At 42.7% G+C, this 26095-nt stretch overlaps 1 protein-coding gene across 1 annotated transcript in view; it reads left to right on the top strand.

Annotated features, from left to right (window-relative positions):
* The window catches only part of UNC45B (unc-45 myosin chaperone B), a 40775-nt gene extending 31391 nt beyond the window's left edge, over positions 1–9384 (top strand). The window contains exons 18-20 of the mRNA XM_003912611.4: positions 867–984; positions 4061–4216; positions 7433–9384. Of these exons, the coding sequence (XP_003912660.2) occupies positions 867–984; positions 4061–4216; positions 7433–7693 (535 nt within the window). The 3' untranslated portion in view covers positions 7694–9384. The remainder of the gene's footprint in view (positions 1–866; positions 985–4060; positions 4217–7432) is intronic.
* Positions 9385–26095: the final 16711 nt, after the last annotated feature.

Below are 26095 nucleotides of genomic sequence, written 5' to 3' on the forward strand. Positions count from 1 at the left end.
TTCTCACTGATAGGTGGGAGTTGAACAATGAGAACACATGGACACAGGGAAGGGAACATCACACACTGGGGCCTGTTGTGGGGTGGGGAGCTGGGGGAGGGATAGCATTAGGAGAAATACCCTAATGTAAATGATGAGTTGATGGGTGCAGCAAGCCAACATGGCACATGTATACCTATGTAACAAACCTGCACGTTGTGCACATGTACCCTAGAATTTAAAGTATTTAAAAAAAAAAAGATATACAGGTGGATAGTGGGATGAAATGTATTCCTCTGTGGAAGCAGGAGTATGTCAGCATGTACTGGGTTGGGATTCTTTTGGTTGCCAGTAGCAGAAAACTCAACTATAATAGGCCTAAGCATAAAGGAAATTTATTGGCTCATGTAGAGAAGAAGTCTGGGGTAGCAAGATTCAGGTGTGGCTTGATGCAGGGCTTACAAAGCTGTCTTAGGTTCCTGTTCTCTCTGTCTCTCCTCTCCTTTCTGTATTGTTTTAATTCTCAGTGGGCTTTTCTGCTCTCTCATGGTTGTGAGGGCAGCTCTGGCCCTTACATCTTCTTGGATCTACATCCAGGATGAGAGAGAGAGAGAGAGAATTTCTTTACTGCAATAATACAGAGGCTCTCCAGTTGGGTGACATCCAGAACCCACTGCTGTGGCCAGGACGCCATGCTATATCATTTAGTTTAGGCCCATGGTGCCCCTCCTAGAGCTGGGTGCTGTTTGATGCCACATAAACCATGCTGGCTGAGGATGTGGGAAGGATAGCACCAGAATGGAAGAATGGTCCCTAGATGGCCAGAAAACCCCCATGGTCACTGCAGAAGACTCAAGGGTCTGTCTTCCTCCACCCTCCTACCCTAGGCAGAAGATCTTTAAGGAGAGGGCCTTGCCGGACATCGAGAACTACATGTTTGAGAATCATGATCAGCTGCGGCAGGCAGCCACCGAGTGCATGTGCAACATGGTGCTCCACAAGGAGGTGAGGCAGGAGCTCAGGACGGAGACCCGGGCATGATCAAGGCACGGAGAGACAGGCCAGGGTCAGACCCTGGGGTGAGATTGGGGGCTGTTATGATGGCATTAAGGTAACACTTTGGGCAGAAAATCCAGGAATCCCTAAATCTTTCCTAGATTACAGTCCCCCTCCCTGTAGGGGCCCTGAGAGACAGATATATATAAAAGAAAAATTACAAAGCTAGGGCTTTGAATCCAAACCCTGGGCTAGATGAGGTGGAAGACACCATTTCCCTAAGTTACTTAGGCCTAAATAAACTTAAAACAAAGCAGGATATGAGACCAGGGCCTCTCAGAGGTCAAGGAAGGCTAGACTGCTTGCATTTATTGAAACTCCACATACATAAAAAAATGAAGAAATGCCAAATACAGTTATCAACCATTTCAGGATGTCTTAAATGTCAGCATTTAATGAACTACCACTGTTCCCATAGAAATTGCAATGCAGGCCGGGCGCGGTGGCTCAAGCCTGTAATCCCAGCACTTTGGGAGGCCGAGACGGGCGGATCATGAGGTCAGGAGATCGAGACCATCCTGGCTAACACGGTGAAACCCCGTCTCTACTAAAAAAATACAAAAAACTAGCCGGGCGACGTGGCGGGCGCCTGTAGTCCCAGCTACTCGGGAGGCTGAGGCAGGAGAATGGCGTGAACCCGAGAGGCGGAGCTTGCAGTGAGCTGAGATCCAGCCACTGCACTCCAGCCTGGGTGACAGAGCGAGACTCCGTCTCAAAAAAAAAAAAAAAAAAGAAATTGCAATGCAATATAACTGTACTCATCACAGAATAATTATAGGATTTATAAAAATAAAATGAATTCAGAACATGCTATAGGCCTCATGGTCCAGTCATGGGACAAATGATACCCATCTGGTGAATGTCTTCTTCTTCCCATCCTGTCAGAGTACTGCTGTGCCTGTAGGTATAATCTTATCAGATATAACATCAGGGTCTAAATTTGAGGCCCTTCATTAACATGAGGGCCAAGCTGAATGGCCGTCCTGGGCCCCCATGTAGGGACTAGCGAGAGACCTAGTCTGTTTACCCCCAACGCCTGAACCTTAGAGCCTTTCACTGTTTTAGGGGGAAAACCTAACCCATTAAAGCCTATTAAAGGCCGAGTGCAGTGGCTCATGCCTGTAATCCCAACACTTTGGGAGGCCGAGGTGGGTGGGTCACTTGAAGTCAGGAATTCGAGACCAGCCTCGCCAATATGGTGAAACCCTGTCTTTACTAAAAGTACAAACATTAGCCAGGCATGGTGGTGGGTGCTTGTAGTCCCAGCTACTCCGGAGGCTGAAACATGAGAATTGCTTGAACTTGGGAGGCAGAGGTTACAGTGAGCCAAGATCATGCCACTGCACTCCAGCCTGGGCGACAAAGCAAGACTTCATCACAAAAAACAAACAAACAAACAAACAAAAAAACATATTGAAGTCAGGGGGAATGAAGCTACCAGGGTCTACCAGGGAGCTGGCCTAAGGCTGGGCTGTGGGCCTGGAAGCCATGGGGGAGACAGAGAGTGTGTCCAGGGAGATGGGGTTGGGAGGCTGAGAGGTTGAGGGAGATAATGGGAGGACGGAGGCAACCTTTCCTATGGGAGCACCAGCTGCTACAACAACTCAAGTCAAAATGTTCAGTGGTCCCAATAGGATAGAAGTTCATTTCTTGCTCACCATGTCAAAGTCCTGTTTGGATTGAGTGGCTCACTTTTTTTTTTCTGAGATGGAGTCTGGCTCTGTCACCCAGGCTGGAGTGTAGTGGTGTGGTCTCGGCTCACTGCAACCTCCGCCTCCTGGATTCAGCGATTGTCCTGCCTCAGCCTCCCGAGTAACTGGGACTACAGCACGTGCTACCACCCCTGGCTAATTTTTGTATTTTTAGTAGATACAGGGTTTCACCGTGTTAAGCCAGGATGGTCTTGATCTCCTGACCTCATGATCTGCCTGCCTTGGCCTCCCAAAGTGCTGGGATTACAGGCGTGAGCCACTGCGCCCAGCCAGGTGGCTCACTTTCAAGCTGACTCAGGGATCCAGGCTTCTTTGATCATCAAGAACTGCCTTCTCCTCTGCCACACTGGGAGTGGATTCCACTCTGATGGTGAATGGGGAGACAGACCAAGGGAGAGGTGCCTAAAAGTGACACACATCACTTCCGCTCATGTTCCATCTATGAGAACTAGGCCACCACCACATCGAGATGTGAGAAATGGGGGAATGTAGTCCATGTAAGGGCAGCTGCTTCCCAGAAACAACTGTATCCCATGAGAAGGGGCCATGCTGACCCGTCTGATATATGGTGACCTCTGCCATGCTCTCACCTCCGATGACCACTACTCCAGTTTCAGGGAGATGAAGATAGAGGGTCACACCTGGGAAGCTGTGATCTTGGTCCCCTTTTGGAGTTCCACTTCTAAGAAACCTGGCCCAGTAGAATGCTCTGAGACTTGACCACCTAGATTTTACAGTAGTGCAGAGGGTTGAGGATGAGATGCTGTGAGGGGTTAATGTCAGGGTACTGGTCCCCTGGAAGCTCTTCTCCTGGTTTTCAGATCCTTGGGAAGCCTCATCTCTCACCTGGTGGAGACGGCACTGTAGCTTTCTAATACCGAGCAAACCACCTAATTGTTCCCTGCTTCTGCCCCAGTCCCTGCAAAATCATTTTATGGAAGACCCTGAAGGCCCATCCATTGTGGGAGAAACCTTCCAAGCTTCCCCAAAGCGATGGGAAATACAGTTCCTCAGGCATCATCTACCCTGCAGGAGTCTGCGCCTGCCTCCTTCCCCTGCTGTGGAGGCTGAATGCAAACAGAGGTGGTGAAGCACGCTAGATGGGGAATTCTTTGTTTTCTTTATTTGGAAGAATTTGTAGCCCCTTCATTCAACCAATCGGGGAAGACTTCTTGGGGGAGGTAGCATGAGTGAGCTGCTCAGAGGGAAACGCTAAGGGATCTTGGGTTGGAGAACTTCAGATGTATCTTACCCTCTTCAGGCTGGGCAGATTGGGGACAGTTTTCTCTGAGCCATGTTCCTGCCTCCCACAGGTACAGGAAAGGTTCTTGGCTGATGGGAACGACCGGCTGAAGCTGGTGGTGCTGCTCTGCGGGGAGGATGATGATAAGGTGCAGAATGCGGCTGCAGGGGCTCTGGCCATGCTGACAGCAGCACACAAGAAACTGTGCCTCAAGATGACTCAAGTGGTAAGAGCTGGCCCTGGGGATAGGAAGGGTTGGATGGGCTCCAGGGAATCTCCCCACTCACAGACCACACTGGATGATCCTTTGGGGAGACCAGCTCCTAAAGAAACCTCTCACAGCCGCCAGGCATCCGTTCTTACTGCCTAAGGAAAGGAGTATCTATTCCCTTCAGTGCCTTACATTCATTATTTGGTCTTCCCAAGTGTGCTAGCTCAACCCCTCCCACTGGAGTTTCACCCATTGCCTTTAGAGGTGCATATACCTCATTGCTTAAGAACAACAGCAATGCTAATCACTGCCGTGGAGCTCCAGAGCTTCCCAGGAGAAGCACGGTTGTGGTTGGGATGCCATAAGGAACTTACGGTTTGGCAAAAAAGCTGCAGATTCTCTTAAGTGGACACAATGACCAGCTCCTATGAGACTGTTTCCATTGCAGCAGGTGTAATGGAAATGATCTCTGTATAGTCACAAACGTGGGAGTGCACAATGAAACTTTCCTTATTTTACCAAACTGAAGAGTTTGTGGGCACTCATCTCTCCCCATGGTGAAAAATGTGGACATCTCAATTCAAAGGTGTTCATGTCTGGTTTAAAGGCAGGCTCTTTTAGATAGTCAGTGTAAGGTGTGTATGTATCAGCGGGTGTGTTCTCTAAGTTCCAAGGGGAGTTATGTTGTCCTGGCATCTGACAAGGGTGTATCTGTTGAATGTAGTTCATCCTGCATGGTCTTTGGACTTCAACCTCTTTCCCTAAGGCAAGCTTCTCAAAACTGTAATGTGTTTAAGAATCACCTAGGCAACTTGTTAAAACAGTTTCCCCACATGTTCTGATTTAGTAAATTGGGGGTGGGATGCTAACAGCTTGGGGACCACACTTTGAAACCACTGCCCTAAAGCAGCCTCTTCTGGTGTTACTGGGCACATAACTCTTGTAAGTCCTCACAGGACCCTCTGTGACTCCTTGCACTTACTGAGTGCCAGGTGTTGCCCTAAGTGTTTACATTTATTAAGTCATTTAATCATCCAAACCACCCTGTGAGGTGGATATTATTATTATCATCATCCCTATTTAACAAATGAGGAAACTGAGGTGCAGAAAAGCAACTAGACCAAGGCCACACAGCCTGTTAGTTGGGAAGGGATTGGAACCCTTCAGGATTGCCAACCCACTCCCGTCCACTTCTTCGTTCTTCCTTGCGGTGCTCAGAAATCTTGGCTGCATTTTTGTTCTGACACGGGGCTTCCTGGGGACTCTGTGAAGCTGCTCAGACTCATCTTTTGTGCCACCCCATGGCCATGTTGGATGCTGGACATCTCTACAGTCTCATGTCATCTGGGCTATGCCCTGGGCTATGCTTCCTGCCCTGGAATCCCATCCTTGTTGAGTTTCTATCACTGCTTCCTTTGACCCTCGGTGACTCATCCCAGGGACTGATGGGCCCGGGACCCATTATCAGTTACACCTCAGCATAGAAACTTTCCAGCCTAGAACCGTGCCACAGCTAGCTGAGTTTTCATGTTCTTTCCTTGGAAGGACATTCAGTGCAGAGTTTACAAAAGTTGGGTTAGATGCTCAAAAGCCAAGAATTTGCCTTTTCTTCCCCCTGCATCTGTCTCCCCATGTGCTTGTGGAAAGCGAGCCCTGCTGACAAATGCCAGGTGAGGGTAACAGGTGCAAAGAAGCTCAAGGGAAAACCTTTGCCTTGGTGTTTTTTTTTTAAATTTATTTTTATTTTTATTTATTTATTGTTTGAGACAGGGTCTTGCTCTTTTGCCGAGATTGGAGTGCAGTGGTACAATCTTGGCTCACTGCAACTTCCACCTCCTGGGTTCAAGCGATTCTCCTGCCTCAGCTTTCCTAGTAGCTGGGATTACAGGCGTGTGCCACCATGCCTGGCAAATTTTTGTATTTTTAGTAGAGAGGGGGTTTCCTCATGTTGGCCAGGCTGGTCTTGAATTCCTGACCTCATGCTCCACCTGCCTTAGCCTCCCAAAGTGCTGGGATTACAGGCATGAGCCACTGCACCCGGCCTGGGTTGGTGTCTTAAATCATCACCTACTTGCCCTGTATCCACTTCTACTTGTTGAGCACTTACTGTGCTCCAGCCCCCATGCTAAGCTCTTTCCATGTATTATCTCATTAAATCACCACAATGTTAGAGGTAGGTGTAGAAGATGACCCTGAGGCTTACAGAGGTTAAATAACTTAGCTGAGGCCATGTAGTTGGTAAGTGGCTGAGCTGGGACCTGAACACTGGCCTCTCTGACTCCAAATCCCCATGCTGATGACCATTCTACTCTGCTGCCCCAAGTATATCTGTTGAATGATATGGGAGTAAAGCCTCCTGGTTCTATTCTCAGCATTATCTCTGTCTCCTGGGATGATCAGAGGGGTCTAGAGTCCTACCTTCCCAAGAACAGTAGTTGGGTTGCTTCATAGCTGGGAATGGAGAAGAATGGAAGTGAGGATACATTTGACTCTTGTGTTGATTCCAGTTAAAGACAGGGCTGGGGGAGAGCATGTCTGCATGTCTAGAGCTGATGTCTCAAAGGGCACCTGGTTTGGCAGAAGCAGGCATTGCCCATGTGCCCAGGGTGAGAATCCTCCTTTTGAACACTCTGCATCCCTGTTCTTCTCAGGTTTGCAGTGGGTCTGACCCTTTGCTTCTTAAGCTGCTTAAGAAATAAATGGATTTGGAATATGAATCCTCTACTATTTCCAGATGCGTGACCATAGCTAAGTTATGCTGATTCCTTTAATTATTTTGTTTTAGTTCATTTTCTGTTGCTATAACAGAATACCTGAGACTAGGTAAAAGAAAAGAGGTTTATTTTGGCTCACAGCTCAGAAGGCTGGGAAGTCCAAGATCAGACAGCATCATCTGATTTGCTTTTGGTGAAGGTCTTATGCTGTGTCATAGCATGATTTAGAAGCAGAAGGGGAAATGTGTGTGTGTGAAAAGGATAAAACACAAGAGGTGGCAACTGGGGCCATGACTGGCTATCATGGTTACTAATCTAGTCTCTTGAGAGCGAGAACTCACTGCTGCAAGAATTGACACATTCCTGTGACGCAGCATTAATTCCTCTTAATGACCTAATCACCTCTTAAAGGCCCCACCTCCCAACATTGCCACACCAGGGACCCACATTTCCAACACATGAACTCTGGGGACACTCTCAAACTTAGCACCCTCCTTACCTTTTTTCCTGCCTCCAGACAACCCAGTGGTTGGAGATCCTCCAGCGGCTTTGCCTGCACGACCAGCTGTCTGTCCAACACCGGGGCCTGGTCATCGCCTACAACCTACTGGCAGCCGATGCTGAGCTGGCCAAAAAGCTGGTGGAGAGTGAGCTGCTGGAGATCCTGACTGTGGTGGGCAAACAGGAGCCAGATGAGAAGAAGGCAGAAGTGGTTCAGACAGCCCGAGAATGTCTCATCAAGTGCATGGATTATGGCTTCATTAAACCAGTGTCTTAGACAGGGACCCTCAGGGATGCTGGGAGTGGTCCTGTACTGTGCAGAGTCCTGGGTTGGGTTCTCCTGGAGTGTCAGGTCATCTAGGGATCATAGCAGTGACAAGGAAGTCTCAATATAAAGGAAAGACTTGACCGTTCCCTGAGTTGTGAATCTTCTCCTTTGTCCTGATAGAGTTTGGATGTTTCATTCTCTCTCTTGCTTCCTATCTCCTTACATCTGTCAAGTTTCAGAAATTCCAAGAATAATTTTCATCCATGATTAGAACATAGGTTGGATCATTCTTTTTGTACCCATTTTGAAGGCCAGGATAATAGGTTGAAGTTCTTTATATTTTGGAAAATGGATTTTGTGGTAAGGTAGGAACTAACGAGTGTGTGCATATAAAGGTTAATGCTGTTGTATTTGGATGCTGATCTGTGCTGTTTTCATGACCTCTCTCCCACACTATTTGAATCAGTCTGTTCGGAACGGTGTGTTTCACCTTCAGTGCTCTGTCCCAGCCCTATGCCCATTCCCATCACTTCACTGTGATGGAAATAGAGTTTATGTTCAACAGTGAGACATGACCTCTGCAATTTGCTTGGGAAAGTCTTCCAAGCAAGACGGACATGATGAATACAAATAAGATCATCTTCAAACAAAAAATAAATAATTCATTGGCTCATGTATCTTGGCCATCCAGGGAAGGTCTGACATTGTTAGATCCAGAGTTTCAAATGTCATCACCATGGATGTGTCTTTTTCTCTCTCTCATTTTCTCTCCCCATATCTTGTCTTTTATTTATTATAAGTTGATCTCATTCCCTGGCGGGCTCTCTCCCTGTGATAGGAAAGAGAGTCCCCAGCAGCCCCAGGCTTACATAGCTATTATAGTTCATTATGGAAGAGAAGAGAGAAGAGCATTCTCAATAACTCAGCAAAGTTCCCAGGAATGACTCTGATATGTCTATGTCTCAGGTCACATTTCCATCTATGAACCAATCATATTCAGAGGTGGAATGCTAATTGGCCAGGCCTGGGTCATATATACAAGTCTAGGTTAAGAAGGAGCTTCATCCCTGTCCAATTGACATGGACTGATTAGGGGTATTAATGGAAGAGGTGTGCCACCACAAGAGAATGTACCCTGGGCAGATCAAAGAACATGTTCTGTATGTCAGGCTTGGCCACAAAAGAATGACACAAGTACTATGCCGTAGATCAGAACCTCTCTTTTAATACTGCCTTTTTAGCATGGTTGAGATAGCTAAGATCTAGTACTGTCACTCAGGTATGTCCCAATTCTACCTACATTTATTGAAGGGTCAACAGTTCTGATCTCAGCATTGGGTAAAGGGTGGGACATTTAGATTTATGGTCCTTGGTGAAAACAATTTACAACGTTCTGTTGTGTAGTAAGTGTAAGTGTACATATGCCTGGAAAAGAGACAAACTATCAGAAAGTTGCACTGTTGCGGTATGGGCCAAATCCAACATAATACCCGCTATACCTCTACAGAACTAAAACCTTAGTTTCTCAGATCTTTACATACAGCCTACATTTTACTAACTCTTGCATGGGCTTGTTTCACAGCAGGAAACTATACTCATCATATCCTTATGATAGAGAATGACAACATTCAAAAAGGTGTGGCCCTTCTGAAGATATATACAACATTCATCATGAATAAATGGCATGATTTGACCCCTGTCAAATTCTTTCCTTCTTTCTTCATATGTGGGCTTGAGTGGGTGTATTTAGCTCCTTTAAACAAAACTCTTTCAGAGATAGGGCCATACTCTTACTCATTTTGACTCTCATGAGGTTACATCTGCCAGTGGCATTCAGGGCTAGTTAGATAAAGCTCATCTTGTTTGGATTGCAGGGATTTTTTTTTTTTTTTTTTTTTTAACAGGGTCTTGCTCTGTAACCTAGGCTCAAGGGCAGTGGTGCAGTCATGGCTCACAGCAACCTTGGTCTCCACGGCTCAAGTGATCTTTCTACCTCAGTCTCCAGAATAACTGGGACTACAGGCACACACCACCACCCCCAGCTAATTAAAAACTTTTTTTTTTTTTTTTAGAGACAGGGTCTCACTATGTTGCCCAGTCTGGGCAACCACATTCTTTAACATGAATATTTTATAAATAGTCCAACAAGATCCAGAGGAAAGCTGAATTCCATCATCTGATTTTTGCCACTGGTCTACTATCTGGCTAAGTCTTCATGGGAGGCCTTTAAGAAAAGCTGTGACAAATACCTTTGTTTCCCACTGCCTAGATTACATAAGTGGTTGGCTTTTCCAGCTTAGACTCTTAGTCACCATTGCTTGTAAGAGGACCCTTCTTTGCAGATTCCTATTTATTTTCATCTATGCTTTCAAACAGACCGATGCTAGCCTGAGATCAAACAGACCGATGCTAGCCTAAGATTATCTCTTTATTGAGGTAGCTTGCTCAAAACCAGCAAGGAACAGCCAATACCTGCCAACTTTCTAGGTTTTTCCAACCAATTCTCTTACAGAAGACCTATGAATACCTTAGAGGTATGTTTCTTAGTGTCCCAACATATAATGGAAAATTTCATCATTTTTATCATTACTTTTAACTGAAGTATGTTGCTATCAGATAACTTGGTCTGTATCATATTAATCCTTTGCCATTTGATAAGCATATATATATATATATATATATTTTTTTTTTTTGAGACAGAGTCTCACTCTGCCGCCCAAGTTGGAGTGCAGTGGCCGGATCTCAGCTCACTGCAAGCTCCGCCTCCTGGGTTCATGCCATTCTCCTGCCTCAGCCTCCTAAGTAGCTGGGACTACAGGCGCCCACCACCTCGCCCGGCTAGTTTTTTTTTTTTGTATTTTTTAGTAGAGACGGGGTTTCACCATGTTAGCCAGGATGGTCTCGATCTCCTGACCTCGTGATCCGCCCGCCTCGGCCTCCCAAAGTGCTGGGATTACAGGCTTGAGCCACCGCGCCCGGCCATAAACCTTGTTTCTTTATAAATTACTTGGGCTCAGGTATTTTGTTGAGCAACACAAACAGACTAAAACAGTAGAAATCCTTGTCTTATTCCAGATCTTACAGGAAAGGCTTTGAGTGTGATGTTAGCTGTGGGCTTCTCATAAATGACCTTTATTGTGCCGAGTTACGTTTCTTTTTTAAAAATTTGCACTCAGGGTTATCCTCAAAGAGATATATTCCTCTACATCTAATTTGGTGAAATTTTTTGGTCATCTTTCTCTCTCTCTCTTTCTCTCTCTCTGTTGCTCTGACTCTCTGCCTAGGGAATGGAAGATAAGAGAGAGTTTTTATCATAGAAGGATATTAAATTTTATCAAATGATTTTTGGCATCTAATAGATGATTATATGGTTTTTGTCTTTCATTCTGTTAATGTGGCATGTCACATTTATTGATCCTTGCATTCCAGTGATAAAAACATTTCTCAAAAGAAGACATGCAAATAGCCAACAGATAATGAAAAAATGCTCAGCATCACTAATCATTAGAGAAATGCAAAGTAAAACCACAATGAGATATAATCTCTCACTTGTCAGAATATTTATTATTATTTTTTTAGTCATCCTGTACTTTATTTCAAAACAGAGTGTTTTCAAATGAAAAAACAAAAGATAAGTGTTGGTGAGGATGTAGAGCAAAGGAAACACTTGTACACTGTTGGTGGAAACGTAAATTGGTGCAGCCATCATGGAAAACAGTATGGAGATCCCGCCGCCCAAAAAGAAAAAAAAACTAAAAATAGAATTATTATGTGATTTAGAAATCCCTCTTCAGGGTATTAATGCAAATGACTCGAAATCAGTTTGTCGAAGGGATATCTGCACTCCTATGTTCATTGCAACACTATGCACAATAGCCAAGTAATGGACTTAACCTCAGTCCATCAACAGATGAATGGATTTTTAAAAATGTAGTGCATATATACAATGGAATACTATTCAGCCTTTAAAAAGAAGGAAATTCTGGGCTGGGTACAATGACTCACACCTGTAATTCTAACACTTTTGGTGGGCAGTTCACTCGAGGTCAGGAGTTTGAGACCAGGCTGACCAACACGGTGAAACCCCGTCTCTACTAAAAATACAAAAATTAGCTGGGCGTGGTAACATATGCCTGTAATCCCAGCTACTCGGGAGGCTGAGGCTGGGGAATGGCTTGAATCTGGGAGGCAGAGGTTTTGGTTAGCTGAGACTGCGCCACTACACTCCAGCCTGGGTGACGGAGTGAGTGAGACTCCATCTCAAAAGAGAGAGAGCGCGAGTGAGAGAGAGAGAGAGAGTGAAGGAAATTCTGAAATTTGTGACAACATTGACAGAATTGGAGAACATTACGCTAAGTGAAATAAGTCAGGCCCAGAAAGATAAATACCACATGTTCTCAGTTATATGTGGAATTTAAAACAATGAACTTACAGAAGTGGAGAGTATAATGGTGGTGACAGAAGCTGGAAGACGGGGAAATGGGGAGGTGATGGTCATAGGGTATTTCAAGCAGGGACAATATGATTTTTCTTTTTGTGCATTCTATTGCGCAGCATGGTGAATATAGTTAATAGTAGAGTGTTGTACATTTCAAAATTGCTAAGTAAATTTCAAATGTTCTTGCCATAGAAAAAGTGTTAAGTATTTGAGGTGATGGAAATGTTAACTAGCTTGATTTAATTATTTCACACTGCATTCATAAATCATTAACATCATTTTATACCCCATAAATTTTTTTCCCCACGCAACTCCCTCTTCATGGAACCCATCAATCTATACAATTAAAAATTGTCAATTTACAATACAAAAAGAAGAAAAAAAAGAGAAGCATAAAATTGAAAACTTAGAAATAAAACTTTTAAATTATTCACACGACAGGATTGTACATGTAAAAAATCTGATAGCTACAAACTGTTAGAACCAATAAGTGAATTTAGATACAAAGTCCATTTTCAAAAATCAATTGTATTTCTACATACCTATAACAGTTAGGAAACTAAGTTTTTAAAGATGGTGCCATTGTAATATCATAAAACATCAATGCCTTGAAATAAATTATGAAAGATGTTTAAGAATTCTAACTATAAAATATTATTTACAAAAATAAAAGAAAACTCATATAAATAGAGAGATATTACTAAATTCATGGATTGGATGACAACATTATAAAGATATAAATTCTCCCCAAATTGATATATAGATTCCATGAAAGCCCAGTAAAATTTTGAGGCTTTTGGTGGGACAGAGATTGATAAGTTATTTGTAAAATGTTTATGAAAAGCCATAGAATCAAGAATAGCAATGACAATCTTGGAGGATAATAAAGTTTGGCCAGGCAAGGTGGCTCACTCCTGTAATCCCAACACTTTGGGGGACTTAGGCAGGAAGTATTGCCTGGGACCAGGAGTTTGAGACCAGCCTGGAAAACATAGTGAATCTCCATTTCTACATATTTTTTTTAACTAAAAAGAAAAGAAAACAAGAATAAGTTGGAAGACTAACCGTGAATATCAATATAAGGTCATAGTTATTAAGATGGCATGATGTCAGCAAAAGAATATGAAAATATACCAATGAAACAGAAGAGAGAATTCAGAAATAGACCCACACATATAGGTGCACTTGACTTATGACGAAGATCACACTACAGAACAGTGGGGAAAGGATGAACTTTTCGACAAATGATATTGGTTCAACTAGCTATCCATATGGAAAAAAAATTAAACTTAACCCCTCCCTCACAACACACTCAAACATCAGGTGGATTAGAGATCTAAATGTGAAAAGTAAAACTAGAAATATTCTTACCACACAGGGCTAGACAGTTTAAAAAAATAAAAAAGAAATATTCTAGAAGGTAACACTAGATACTATCTTCATGAGTTGGAGGAGGCAGTTATTTCTTAAATGAGACATAGAAGCACTAACCATAAAGGAAAATGTTGATAAAGAGGACAACTTTATTCAATAGGAGCTTCCATTCATGAAAAGACATTATTAAGACTTCAATTCATGAGAAGACACTATTAAGACAGTAATAAAGTCAGCCACAGAGTGGAAAGAGATTGCTAAACATTTAATCAGTAAAGAACTTGTCCCAGCCTGGTCAACAAATTGAGACTGCATCTCTACAAAAAATTAAAAATTAGCCAGGCATGGTGGCATGTGCCTGTGGTTCCCAGCTACACAGAAGGCTGAGGCAGGAAAATTGCTTGATTTCAGGAGGTCGAGGCTGCAATGAGCCAGATTTGCATCACTGCGCTCCAGCCTGGGCAACAAAGGGAATCCTGTCTCAGAAAAACAAACAAACAAACAAACAAAAAACAAAGCAAGCTACTTGTACAGACACCCGTCTCTACAAAGAGTACATTAAAAATGTTAGCTGGGTGTGGTGGCACATGCCTATAGTCCCAGCTGCCTGGGAGTTGGGGGCTGAGGTGGGAAGATTGCTTGAGTCCTAGAGGTTGAGGCTGTAGTGAGCCATGATGGTGACACTGCACTCCAGCCTGGGTGACAGAGGAAGACCCTGTCTGAAAAAAAAGCAAATTAAAAAAAATTAAAACGCTGACAAAACTAAGTGTTGGTGAGAATATGGAATAACTGGAACTCTTACACACTGCAGATGGGAATGTGAATTGCTACAAAAACTTAGGAAGATGTATTTGGTAGTATCCCCTAAAAGTGCTTGACATAAAATTAAACATATGCATAGCCAGGAACTCCAAGGTACACAGCCAACAGAAATATGTACTTGTGTATGTGTGTCACAATGAGAGAGAACACTTTTCATCGTGGCTCCCAAATGGAAATAACCCCAACGTCCATAGTAAATGGAAAAATTGTCCAATATGGATACAGGAGAAAACGATACACCAGTGTAAATGCCACATTACTGCTAAGTACAACAACGCAGATGTGACTTACAAATATAATATTCAAGTGAAAGAAGCTGGACCTAATAGAGTACACCGTACAGTGAATGATCCGTTTATACCAGTTCAAAACCAGGCAAGACTAGTAGGTGATGTTAAAAGTCAGGATGGTGGTTACTTGCAAGCAGAGCATAAGGTTAGTGGTGGGGAGGGGCACCATAGCAGCTTCGAAGTTTTGGTTTGGGTGTGTTCACTTTCATCAAGCTTGAGATGTGTGCACTTTTCTGTGTAATGCTATGTTTCACTTTGTTAAAGCTTAGTTTAAAAAGTGAATAATACCTTTCTCTTAGAGTTGTTGTGATAACACATAAAATAGCGGATCTGAAGCAACTGGTTCTTAGTATAAGAATAGCATTGATTCTATAGTATATTATTATTAGTATAAGACCGGTATTTATTCTACAGTATATTCTTATTATAATAGCATAAGAATAACATTTATTCTATAATATATTCATACTAGTGTAAGAATAGCATTTATCCTACAGTATATTCTGATTAGTATAAGAATAGCATTTATTCTATGGTATACTCTTATTAGAATAAGAATAGAATTTATGCCATAGTATATTCTTACTAGTATAAGAATAGCATTTATTCCTACACTAAGAAAAAGTTGCTTTAGATCTGTTATTTTATGTATTCCTCACACCAACTCTAAGAGAAAGGTATTATTCACTTTTTAAATTAAGCTTTTACAATGTGAAACATAGCATTACACAGAAAAGCGCACATTTCAAGCTTGATGAAAATAAACACACCCAGACCAATTTTATTTTATTTTTTTGACAGGGTCTTATTCTGTCACCTAGGCTTGAGTGCAGTGGTGGTGATTACAGCTCACTGTAGCCTCCGCCTCCTGGGCTCAAGCAATCCTCCCACTTCAGCCTCCTGATTAGCTGGGACCACAGGCACATGCTACCATGCCCAGCTAATTTTTTAATTTTTGGTAAAGAAGGGTTTCATCATGTTGCCCAGGCTGCTCTCGAACTCCTGGGCTTAAGCGATCTTTCCACCCTGGCCTGGCAAAGTGCTGGGATTACAGGCGTGAGCCATCGTGCTCGGCCACACCTTTCTTTTCTATGCACTGTTTAATATAACCTTTGTGGCCCTGATCTTTGGGGTTCTGAGGTCTGTGGGCTGTTCACCTACTAGTATGGAAGTCCAAAACCCAATACACCTAAATACCGAGACAATAGATTTCACGGCGGTTCATAACCATGAAAGATTTCACAGGAAACAGCCACACAATGAGCCAAGTTTCTAGGTTCTGCGCAAGTAGGTGAGTATTGTATCTTGGGTAAAAACAGGTTCCTGAGATTATTCGCTAGGGGTTGTGTTCCCCATGGTTGCCTGTGCATGAGCAGGCGTGGTGGAAATCTTTGTAGGGCAACAACATGGGATGGGGTTGGCAGGACCCAGGCTAGCCCATAGAGCCCAGTGTATCCCATCTCAAAGATCAACTAGGTCTGGCGCAGTGGCTTGTGCTTGTAATACCAGCACTTTGGAAGGTGGAGGTAGGAGGATTGCTTGAGCCTGGGAGGTTGAGGCTGCAGTGAGCCCTCATCATGCCACCACACTTCAGCCTGGGTGACAGAGTGAGACCCTGTCTCAATCAATCAATCAATCAACAATCAATAATCAATTAGATTCCTTTTGGGTACCAGTTCCCAGAGATTGAGGTCTGTGTGAAAAGAGATTTCCTTTCCCATATATCGCTTGGGGATGTGGGAACTAGAAAGGAACCCTCTACGGCAGGGTCTGGGTTGGGGGCATAGAAGATGGGCTGAGGATATTGGAAGCAGAGGAGTCTGGGAAGGGAAAGTGCTGGGACTGTTCAGGATTGGTTTTACTGCTCATATGGAGTTGCTTGGTATCTGAAGTGCCTGCGATACAAATGCCAGGATACCTACCCACCCACCCAAAGAGTGGTAGTCTGCCTTCTTCCATTTGCACCTCTTGGAAATCCACCACCAAGCTTGAAGAATTCACCCCCCAAAATTTTAAGTGTTACTAGGTTTTCACGTAAGACTTTGGTAGTGTGGATAGCTGTGATTGGCATGTGAGTCATAGCCAGTCACAGCTGCCAATTACACTGAGGTTGGAACACCATTTTTACTTTCACTACAACACGAGAAGCCTTGAAAATAAAATCTTAACATTAAAAAAAATGGTAGACTGGGCACAGTGGCTCATGCTTATAATCCCAGCACTTTAGAAGGCCGAGGTGGGCGGATTGCTTGAGCTCAGGAGTTCAAGATCAGCCTGGGCAACATGGCAAAACCCCGTTTCTACAAAAAAAAAAATACAAAAAATTAGCTGGACGTGATGGCATGCACCTGTGGTCCCAGCTACTTGGGAAACTGAAGTGGTAGGATCTCGAGCCCAAGCAACTGAAGCTGCAGTGAGCTGTGAATGCACCACTGCACTCCAGCCTGGGCAACAGAGGAGACCTTGTCTAAAAAAGAAAAAAAAAAAAAGTAATAGAGGCTGTAGGAAAGAACAGAGGAACAACCGCTGTTTGGTGGGGTTGGGGCTACCAGCAGGTGGCAGTTACTTGGTGTGCGTTGAGTGGGACAAGGGACGGATTTCTTATTATCTAGGGATGGAGTGAAAATTCCTGCTTCCAGGCCAGAGGGGATGGTCAGCTCCAGGACAAGGAAGCAGTGTCCAGGTAAGAAATGTTCATTTCAATGGACCACAAACTCCTAAACTCTTAACAAATTGAACAGAAGCATAGGTTTTGTGATCTCTGTGCATACGGGAAAACAGGAAAGAGCTCTTCCTCTCTCTTCTGGCTCGACAAAATAAATTCTTACGTGTATAGCCCTTCATGGGAAGGAAATGAAGGGAAAAGCATTCATTTCAATGTTATCAGAACAGCACATCTTAGAGTTAAACAAGCCTTCAGGATGACAGACTTGGTAGCAGTTAGTGATTACTTTCATAGGACACAATAATAGTCTCTGAAGTCTAGATGTTTTATACAGTTTTCCTTTGCTAGACATAACATTTGGAAAGACAATTTTAAGAAGCGAAATCATACCTAGTTTTCTGCAGCTGTCGTGGGTCAGAGAGACATTGTCTACTTATCTTGCTGAGTTGGGTTTTTTCCCCACCCAGGTCTGTAATTTTCAGAGCTAAGCACTGAAGTTTCACTAGCTATTTTGGAGAGAACAAATGCCACACCCCAGAGTTCAAAACTTAGAAGATGCAAGGCAAAGGTCAGGATAGGATTATTATTATGTGGACTATAGGTCTTGTGTTTCAGATCCACAGGAGTGGCATGAATATGGGTCTATGAAATGCCGATCTATCACAGAATCTGCCGGGGTTTTTCCTCCAATTATATGGGGGAAAAAGCTTTGTAAGAGGAGACACATTGCCCACCGCTTTCCAGATAGTTCTGATTTTTATAAATTTTAAAAATCTAAGTGGTGCATGCACATAGTATTGGAAGTGAAATAGTTCTATAGGGCTTAGTATAACACCAGCAGTCTCCTGCTCCTGCCCCCATCATGTTCCTAGGGGCCATCACTTTGATGTTTCTTTTGGTACTTAGCTCTAAATGGTGCCATTTTGAGGTTTAACTAGATATTATCTATTTCCGGAAGATTTAGCTCAGTTACATTCCCTCCCTATTTTGCTCTCCCCACATCCTGCCAAGATGATTTTATCACCATTTTGGGTTAGAACAATATTCGATGTTCACCGTATTATGAATCTCTCTAGTCACAGCTGTGCTAGGTGAGGTACTATGGGTGCATTTCATTTCTCACACAACTATCTGCTTTCCTCAGGATTCATATCATCTTACTTTTTGTTTGCTTCATAACTTTTTTTTTTTTTGGTTAATCAAGTACATGAAGTCTACCATCAACTTTGTATCCTCAGGGGAAGGTCCCCCTGAACCTTCTGCCCTTGGATCCTGTCTGGGGGCTCTCTGGGCCCACCCTCAGCTGTCATCCTGGGCTGTCCTTCACATGTATCCAGAGGGCTCTTCTCCCAGGGTGGATCCTTACTTCCTTGAAGGAGATGCTTGCAGGATATAGTGTGGGAACAGGGCCAGGGCAGGGCTTGGGGGTGCCAAAGCCTCGCTGATTCACAGAAAAGTTGTATAGGGTACAGGGTTATATAATTGTTTTGACAACTGGTGCAGATTTCCTCTTTTTCACAGGCTAGATATTAGTCAGGGCTGCTTGTCACTCACAGATGTTTTTCAGCCCTGAAGGCCGATTTCAAAGATGATGTGTCCTTTGCCAATCCTGTGATTAACACAAGGGTAAGGAAACTCCAAGCCCCCTCTGCCCTTCAGTCTGGTTGCTCCAAACAAGTAGTCACTGAATTTTCTGCCCGGGGTCTACAAGCCACCCAACACAGACCACCCTGTGTTCCGCTGACTGTGCCCAACATCTGTAGTGGCAGGTTTTCCCTCCTGGTGTCCTCGCCCTCCACTGCATGGGGCAGCCTTAGCCCTTCTTCCCACATAATCAGGGCTGAGGTTTCAGGTGTCTCATATCTTATTTTTGATTTGTGGTATTGCAAAAAAGGGAACAGAGATGTCTTTGCTGTAACATCTTAAAAGTCTCCTATTGCTTCTATAATAAATGTAAAAATAAGTCTAAAAAAATTCCGTAAAAATAAATGTAAAAAAAGGGTCCGCTATTATTTAATTCCTGCTCTGCCAAAAAAAAAAAAAAATTCTAGGGGGAAAAAAGTCCAGATGAAACATGTCACAATGCTAACAGTCTTCAGACAGTAAATAAATCTATGTCCTTCCCTGCCCCTATTTCTAAAGATTTTTTTCCAGATTTCCCAAAATGTCAAGATTGACAGTGTATGTTAACCAATGGGAGAAAATAAAACTTGAAAATTGTAAGGAGCTCTGAGTTTTTAAAACTTTTTCATTTTGAACCTATGTAGACCTGCAGAAAAGTTATAAAAATAGTACAGTTCCAAACACCTAGGCTTAAGGCATCCTCCTGCCTCAGCCTCCCAGGTAGCTGGGAATACAGGTATGTACCCCTGTGTCCGGCGTCTCTGGACTTCCTTGATACCACATTTATTGTCTCACAGGTGCTTGCTTTTCTTTTACTCTTACCATTCTAGCCATTCATTCAGTCTTCTTTGCAGGCTACTTTGCAATGTACACTTAATTTACCTCTTCCTTGATGGGGGCCTTCCTCAGCCTTTGTTCTGAATGGGATGTTTTCAGATTCTTCTACAGTCTCTGGGTGATCTCTTCCATCCTGTTGCTTCAAGCTGATTGTGCCTGGATTTGTATCTCCATCCTAGGCCTGTTTCTTGAAATCTAGACTTATGTTATTTAAGTCTCCACGTTCCTCGTCTACCAAATCCAGTTGATCACAGTGTCCTGTTCATTTGATTTCCTAAATCTCTCCCAAATTTACCCAAGCCTCTCCTTCCCCACTGCCACTGCTATAGTCCAGACCATATCTCAACTGCATGATTGCAACGATCCTCTAATGGTCTCTCTGCCTTTAGTCTTCCCTCCCCACATCCTTCCTCTATCCTGAGTTAATAATATACCATCTAAAAGTGTAGACTGGACCATGTCTCTTTCTCACCTAAAAACTTTCATAAAGGCATAAGCATGACCTTGGGAACCTGTTAGTCCAAAAAATAACTCAATTTAAATCAACGAAAGAGAACTTCATTTGAAGCAGTGAGTTGTTTTTACATTTGTGTTCTCTGGATATTGTTAGATCTTTGATGACAGAATCATGCTTGGCATACAGTGGCTAGTCAATAAATTGCTGTTGAAGGAATTAATGAGTGAATGAGAAAATGGTTACTATCTCCTAAGATTATTGCCATTAAGTTGATAATTATTCGCCAAATAATTACGATATACAGGGCTCTATGGTGGGTTCTTCAGGGAATACAGACTTTCCCTTTTCATGAACTTTACAGTTCGTTGAGCACCGGTTACGTGCCAGATAATGTGGTAATGATGGGGATACAGTGTTATGCAATATATACAGGATCCCTGACCTCATGAAGTTTTTTATTTAGTAGTGGAGACACCCACAAAAATTATGTAATTACTAAATTAGAGTTTTTATAACTGCTATTAATGAAAAGCACAGAAATCTATAAGAACACTTTATAGTGGGGCCTTAATCTAGTGTGAGGGTTGGGGATAGTGGAGGTGGAGAAGGGCAGAGTAGGGGTATAAGATATACACACATAAGTATAGCAAAAGAACATCCTAAGTTCCATAAGAGAACCACAACAAAGCACTAATGAGATTTAGAGAAGGGAGAGCGATGCTGAACAGATCATATGTTCAAGACCCAAAGGAACGATTCTTTAATGATGAATCTCTGGGTATGCAGCAAAGGTATGCAGCAAAGGCACAGTGAAAGTTGATGATACAAATTGGGCCATTCTTGTCACACTCAGCTAAAACAGGGTGGAGAGGCCAGGGAATAAAAGCACTCAGGGCATACAGCATTGCACCAAGGATATAATCCTCTGCTAGCTTGGCTTCTGTAATCTGAAACCCATGTTACTGAATAGCTACTGAAACAGTCTGCTAGGACTCTAAGAGTAGTTTTAGTTATCGCTGTCACCCACCAATCGCTGAGCTTGCCGGCCCCCCAAAACTTTACTAGTGTCAATAAACTTACTTTCAAAACAATTTGTAACGTTTCTCCTTTTTATAAAATTTCTGAAGTTTTTGTTCTTCTGGCACACTGAAGACCGCCTGGTCTCTCTGTATGCCCCACATTACAGTTCTTGCTTCTCAAATAAAATGGTTTTTAAAAATATATTTATACATATATATTTAAACCCACCTCCTGCACAGATTAACATGTTTTAAATTCAGAGATTTGTCTCTATATTTTATTTGACTTCAGTAGCAGTAATTTAGGTGAGGAAGGGGATGCATGTTTGCCCAGTGTCCTCTAAATTCTTCAAGCATCACTTGGGAGCTTGTTAAAAAGGCAGAATCTCAGACCCAGTGGTAAAACCACTGAATTATACTTGCATAATTTTTTCTTTTATTTTCTCTTTTTTTTTTTTTTTTTTTTTTTGAGACAGAACCTCACTCTGTTTCCCAGGCTAGAGTACAGTGGCACAATCTTGGTTCACTGCAACCTCCGCCTCCCAGGTTCAAGAGATTGTCCTGCCTCAGCCTCCCAAGTAGCTGGGATTACAGGCACATGCCACCACACGCAGCTAACTTTTATATTTTTAGTAGAGATGGGATTTCACCATGCTGACCAGGCTGATCTCAAACTCCTGACCTCAGGTGATCCACCCACCTCGGCCTCCCAAAGTGCTGGGATTGCAGGCGTGAACCACCATGCCCGGCCACTTGCATTTTTTTTTTTTTTTTTTGAGACAAAGCCTTGCTCTGTCACCCAGACTGGAGTACAGTGGCGTGATCTTGGCTTATTGCAACCTCTACCTCCCAGGTTCTAGCAATCCTCTCGCCTCAGCCTCCTGAGTAGCTGTGACTACAGGCACGCGCCACCACACCCGGCTAATTTTTGTGTTTTTAGTAGAGACAGAGTTTTGCCATGTTGGCCAGGCTGGTCTCGAACTCGTGACCTCAAGTGATCCATCCACCTTGGACTCCCAAAGTGCTGGGATTACAGGAGTGAGTTACCATGCCAGGCTTATACTTGCATTTTTTTTTTTTGAGACAGAGTTTCACTCTTATTGCTCAAGTTGGAGTGCAGTGGCTTGATCTTGGTTCACCGCAACCTCCACCTCTCCGGTTTAAGTGATTCTCCTGCCTCAGCCTCCCCAGTAGTTGGGATTACAGGCATGTGCTACCACGCCCGGCTAATTTTTGTATTTTTAGTAGAGACGGGGTTTCTTCATGTTGGTCAGGCTAGTCTTGAACTCTCGACCTCAGGTGATCCACCCACCTCAGTCTCCCAAAGTGCTGGCATTACAGGCGTGAGCCACCGTGCCCAGCCTATACTTGCATTTTTTAACAACATCTGAGTGATTCATATAGACCTTACAGATACCATAATAAATGGTGACATTATGACATTATGACGTCTTTTGCAACCCCACCAACAAATGTCAGGACACTCTGTAGTTAAGCACTGTACCACTGAGGTGGTTTCTTGGTCTTTAACAAGTGCAGCTCACAAAGGAAGCACATTGGTTGGGTAAAGTCAATTTCCTCTCCTGGAGGTAGGTTCCTCACTTTCATTATTTGTTTATTTGTTGACTTTTAAATTAACACACTTCATTTTTTAAAGCAGTTTTAAATTCACAGCAAATTTGAACAGAACGTACAGAGGGTTTCCATATACCCACTGTCTCCACATAAGCACAACTTCCCCACTATTGATATCATGCATCAGGCGATACATTAATTACTATAGATGGACCTATATTGACACCTCATAGTCACCCAAAGTGCATAGTTTACATTCAGGCTCAGTCTTGGTGTTGTACAGTTTATAGATTTTGACAAATGTCAAAATGACAAATGTTGTACAGTTTACAGATTTTGACATGTATCCATCGTTGTAGCATCATATGGAATAATTTCACTGCTCTAAAACTCCTCTGAGGACAATAACACCAAGGTCATTTCTTAATTTTTAATAGGTGTGGCACATGCAGGAAGTACTTGCTTAGGTCCAGTCAGTTTCCTTTCTAGAGAGCATTGGAAAGTTTCTTCAGTTGTTGCAGGGCCTATGATTTATTTTTGTTTCAGAACCTCAGAATAGAAGGAAGTATGTGAACAAAAAACAACAAGAGGGCCAGGTAAGCGAAAGGCTATTTCCAAACCAGCTTCTCATATCTCATAAACTTGGTTCCTTTTGTTCATAGCTCCCAACCATTGCTGTTTCAAATGCCATACTATCTTGGAATTATATTATTTTCCATAAGGTAGTTCATAAATTAAAGCCTCAGTCATCTTTAATCCAGCCACATCTAATTAAATTCATTTGTTTTGACTTTATGAAACTCATTTTTAAAATGCATATTTCACTGCTGAGTGAATTTCTTCATACTCGACGTTGCACAAGTGGAATTGTCTTCTACGGTATTTTTTTTTACTTTGAGACAAAGTCTTGCTCCATAGCCCAGCCTGGAGTGCAGTGGCGTGAATGCAGCTCACTGCAGCCTCAATTCCTGGGCTCAAGTGATCCTCCCACCTTGGCCTACCAAGTAGCTGGGACTGCAGGCATGCACCACCATGCCTGGCTAATTTTCTAAATTAGTTTTTGTAGAGATGGGGTCTCATCATGTTGTCCAGGCTGGTTAAAGTTTAATTCAGAATTCAGAGTATAGGAGGCACTAAAGCATGAATCCTTGACATGTTCCAATGTATTCACTGCTAACTCATTAAATCTTTATAATGACTCTGAGAGATTATAATTGTATTGCTTACAATTGAAGAAAGTTAGGTTCAAAGAAGTCAAATAATTTACCCAAGGCTTCATAGGGCCCAAGTCAGTCCAACCCCAGAGACTATGCTCTTTCGCCACACTAAGCTTTTAAGTACCTACAAATCCCATTTTAAGGAGTTCCTAGATAACCCTGTAAATTATGTGTTGGCTGAAGACACTTCCTGCTTTAACATGTATTCTTGCCCCTGCCTCAAGAATTACATGGTAGACAACTGCTCAGCCTCAAAGGCTAGCTAGCCATCATGTCAAAAGCAACTGTGGTGATTTGTAACAAAGTACATTTAAGAAGAATAAAAATGATAAACAACTCAAGGCTTCAAAAAGGAAACTGTAGGCGATGTGGTGGCTCACGCCCATCATCCCAGCACTTTGGGAGGCGGAGGCAAGAGGATCACTTGAAGCCAGGAGTTTGAGACCAGCCTCGCCAACATGGTGAAACCCTGTCTCTACCAAAAAATACAAAAATTAGCCCTGTGTGGTGGCATGTGCCTATAGTCCCACTTACTTGGCAGGTTGAAGTGGGAGAATCACTTGAATCCGGGAGGTGGAGGCTGCAGTGAGTCAAGATCATGCCACTACACTCCAGCCTGGGTGACAGTGGGAGAGTCTTTCTCAAAAAACAACAACAACAACAACAACAACAACAAAAGAAGAAGAAGAAGAAGAAAGAAAGAAAGAAACTGTAATATACATTGTTCATGTTGATTAGTAATATTCTGAACTAATTTTCCACTAAAACCTCTAGTGTCAAAGACCATTAAAACTTACTAAGTTTTTACCACAGCTGAATTTAACTCGAAAGCAACTGTTTTTAAAGTTTTAATGTGAAGATGAGCTCACAAAATGCCAAAAAGTCTTCAAGTTTATACTCAATACTAAGTTGCCCAAAAGTCTAGGGAGTGTTTACTTCACAACACTCCATGACAACAGTGACAGGTATTTTTTTCTCACTAAAAAAGTCATAATACTGATGTTACAGTCCCAATATGAAACATCTTTGAACTTACATGGAATGACACAGTGATGATAAAACATATTTTTCTACATGAGAACTGCGGTAACCAGGCACGGTGGTTCGCGCCTGTAATCCCAGAGTTTTGGGAGGCTGAGGCGGGCAGATTGCCTGAGCCCAGTAGTTCGAGACCAGTCTGGGCAATATGGCAAGACCCTGTCTCTACAAAAAATACAAAAAAATTAGCTGTGAACTGTGGTGTGTGCCTGTAGTTCCAGCTACTTGAAAGACTGAGGTGGGAGGATTGCTTGAGCCCAGGAGGTCAAGGCTACAGTGAGACAAGATCGCACCACTGTACTCCAGCCTGGATGACGGAAGAAGATTTGTCTTAAACAATAACAACAACAATAAAAACTGCAATGTGTGTGTATGTGTGTGTAAATTGACTGAGATATATCACCATCTCCTTTAAAATACGTGTTTTCATGACTTTGTGGAAGGTAGGAGTTTTTAAATCCAAATTTGATCTAAGAATTTGTTTTCTCAATTGCTTGGCTAATGTGAACCTACAACGAATTTAAATTTGAGAATGACTTGAAAACCTGTTAATACAACATACTGATAAAAAAGGACAAAATGAAGATGTAAAATGGTGAACTGAAATTGAAGAAAATAATAAAAATAACATGCCTCCTTAGTTTATGGGAAGTGTGTTACTTTAGCTGCCTCATGCCTCCTTAGTTTATGGGAAATGTGTTATATTAGCCGCTTGTCTCTGCATTGAGGGCAAGATGTCTCAGTAATTAATAATAATAGCAACAACAATGGCAATTTTAACAATATAGCAACAGTTATTACCTGCAGAACACCTACTTTGTGCAAGTTTCTTAGACCCATTATCTCTCTTAAACTCCACCATCACCCTATGAAGGACACATCTATAGATGAGCCATGTATGTGGCTCAGGGAGATTAGCTTGGCCATGTCACAGAGCTACTAAAGTGGCCGAGCTGGGACTCTAAGTCATCTGACTCAAGTACTGCTAAGTGATCTCATGTATAGCTAGGCTTTTAAATGCTTTTTTGAAAATTTGCAAAAATAAAATCTGTATTG

This window comes from Papio anubis, chromosome 17, assembly GCF_008728515.1.
Source record: "Papio anubis isolate 15944 chromosome 17, Panubis1.0, whole genome shotgun sequence".
Classification (NCBI taxonomy): Eukaryota; Metazoa; Chordata; class Mammalia; order Primates; family Cercopithecidae; genus Papio; species Papio anubis.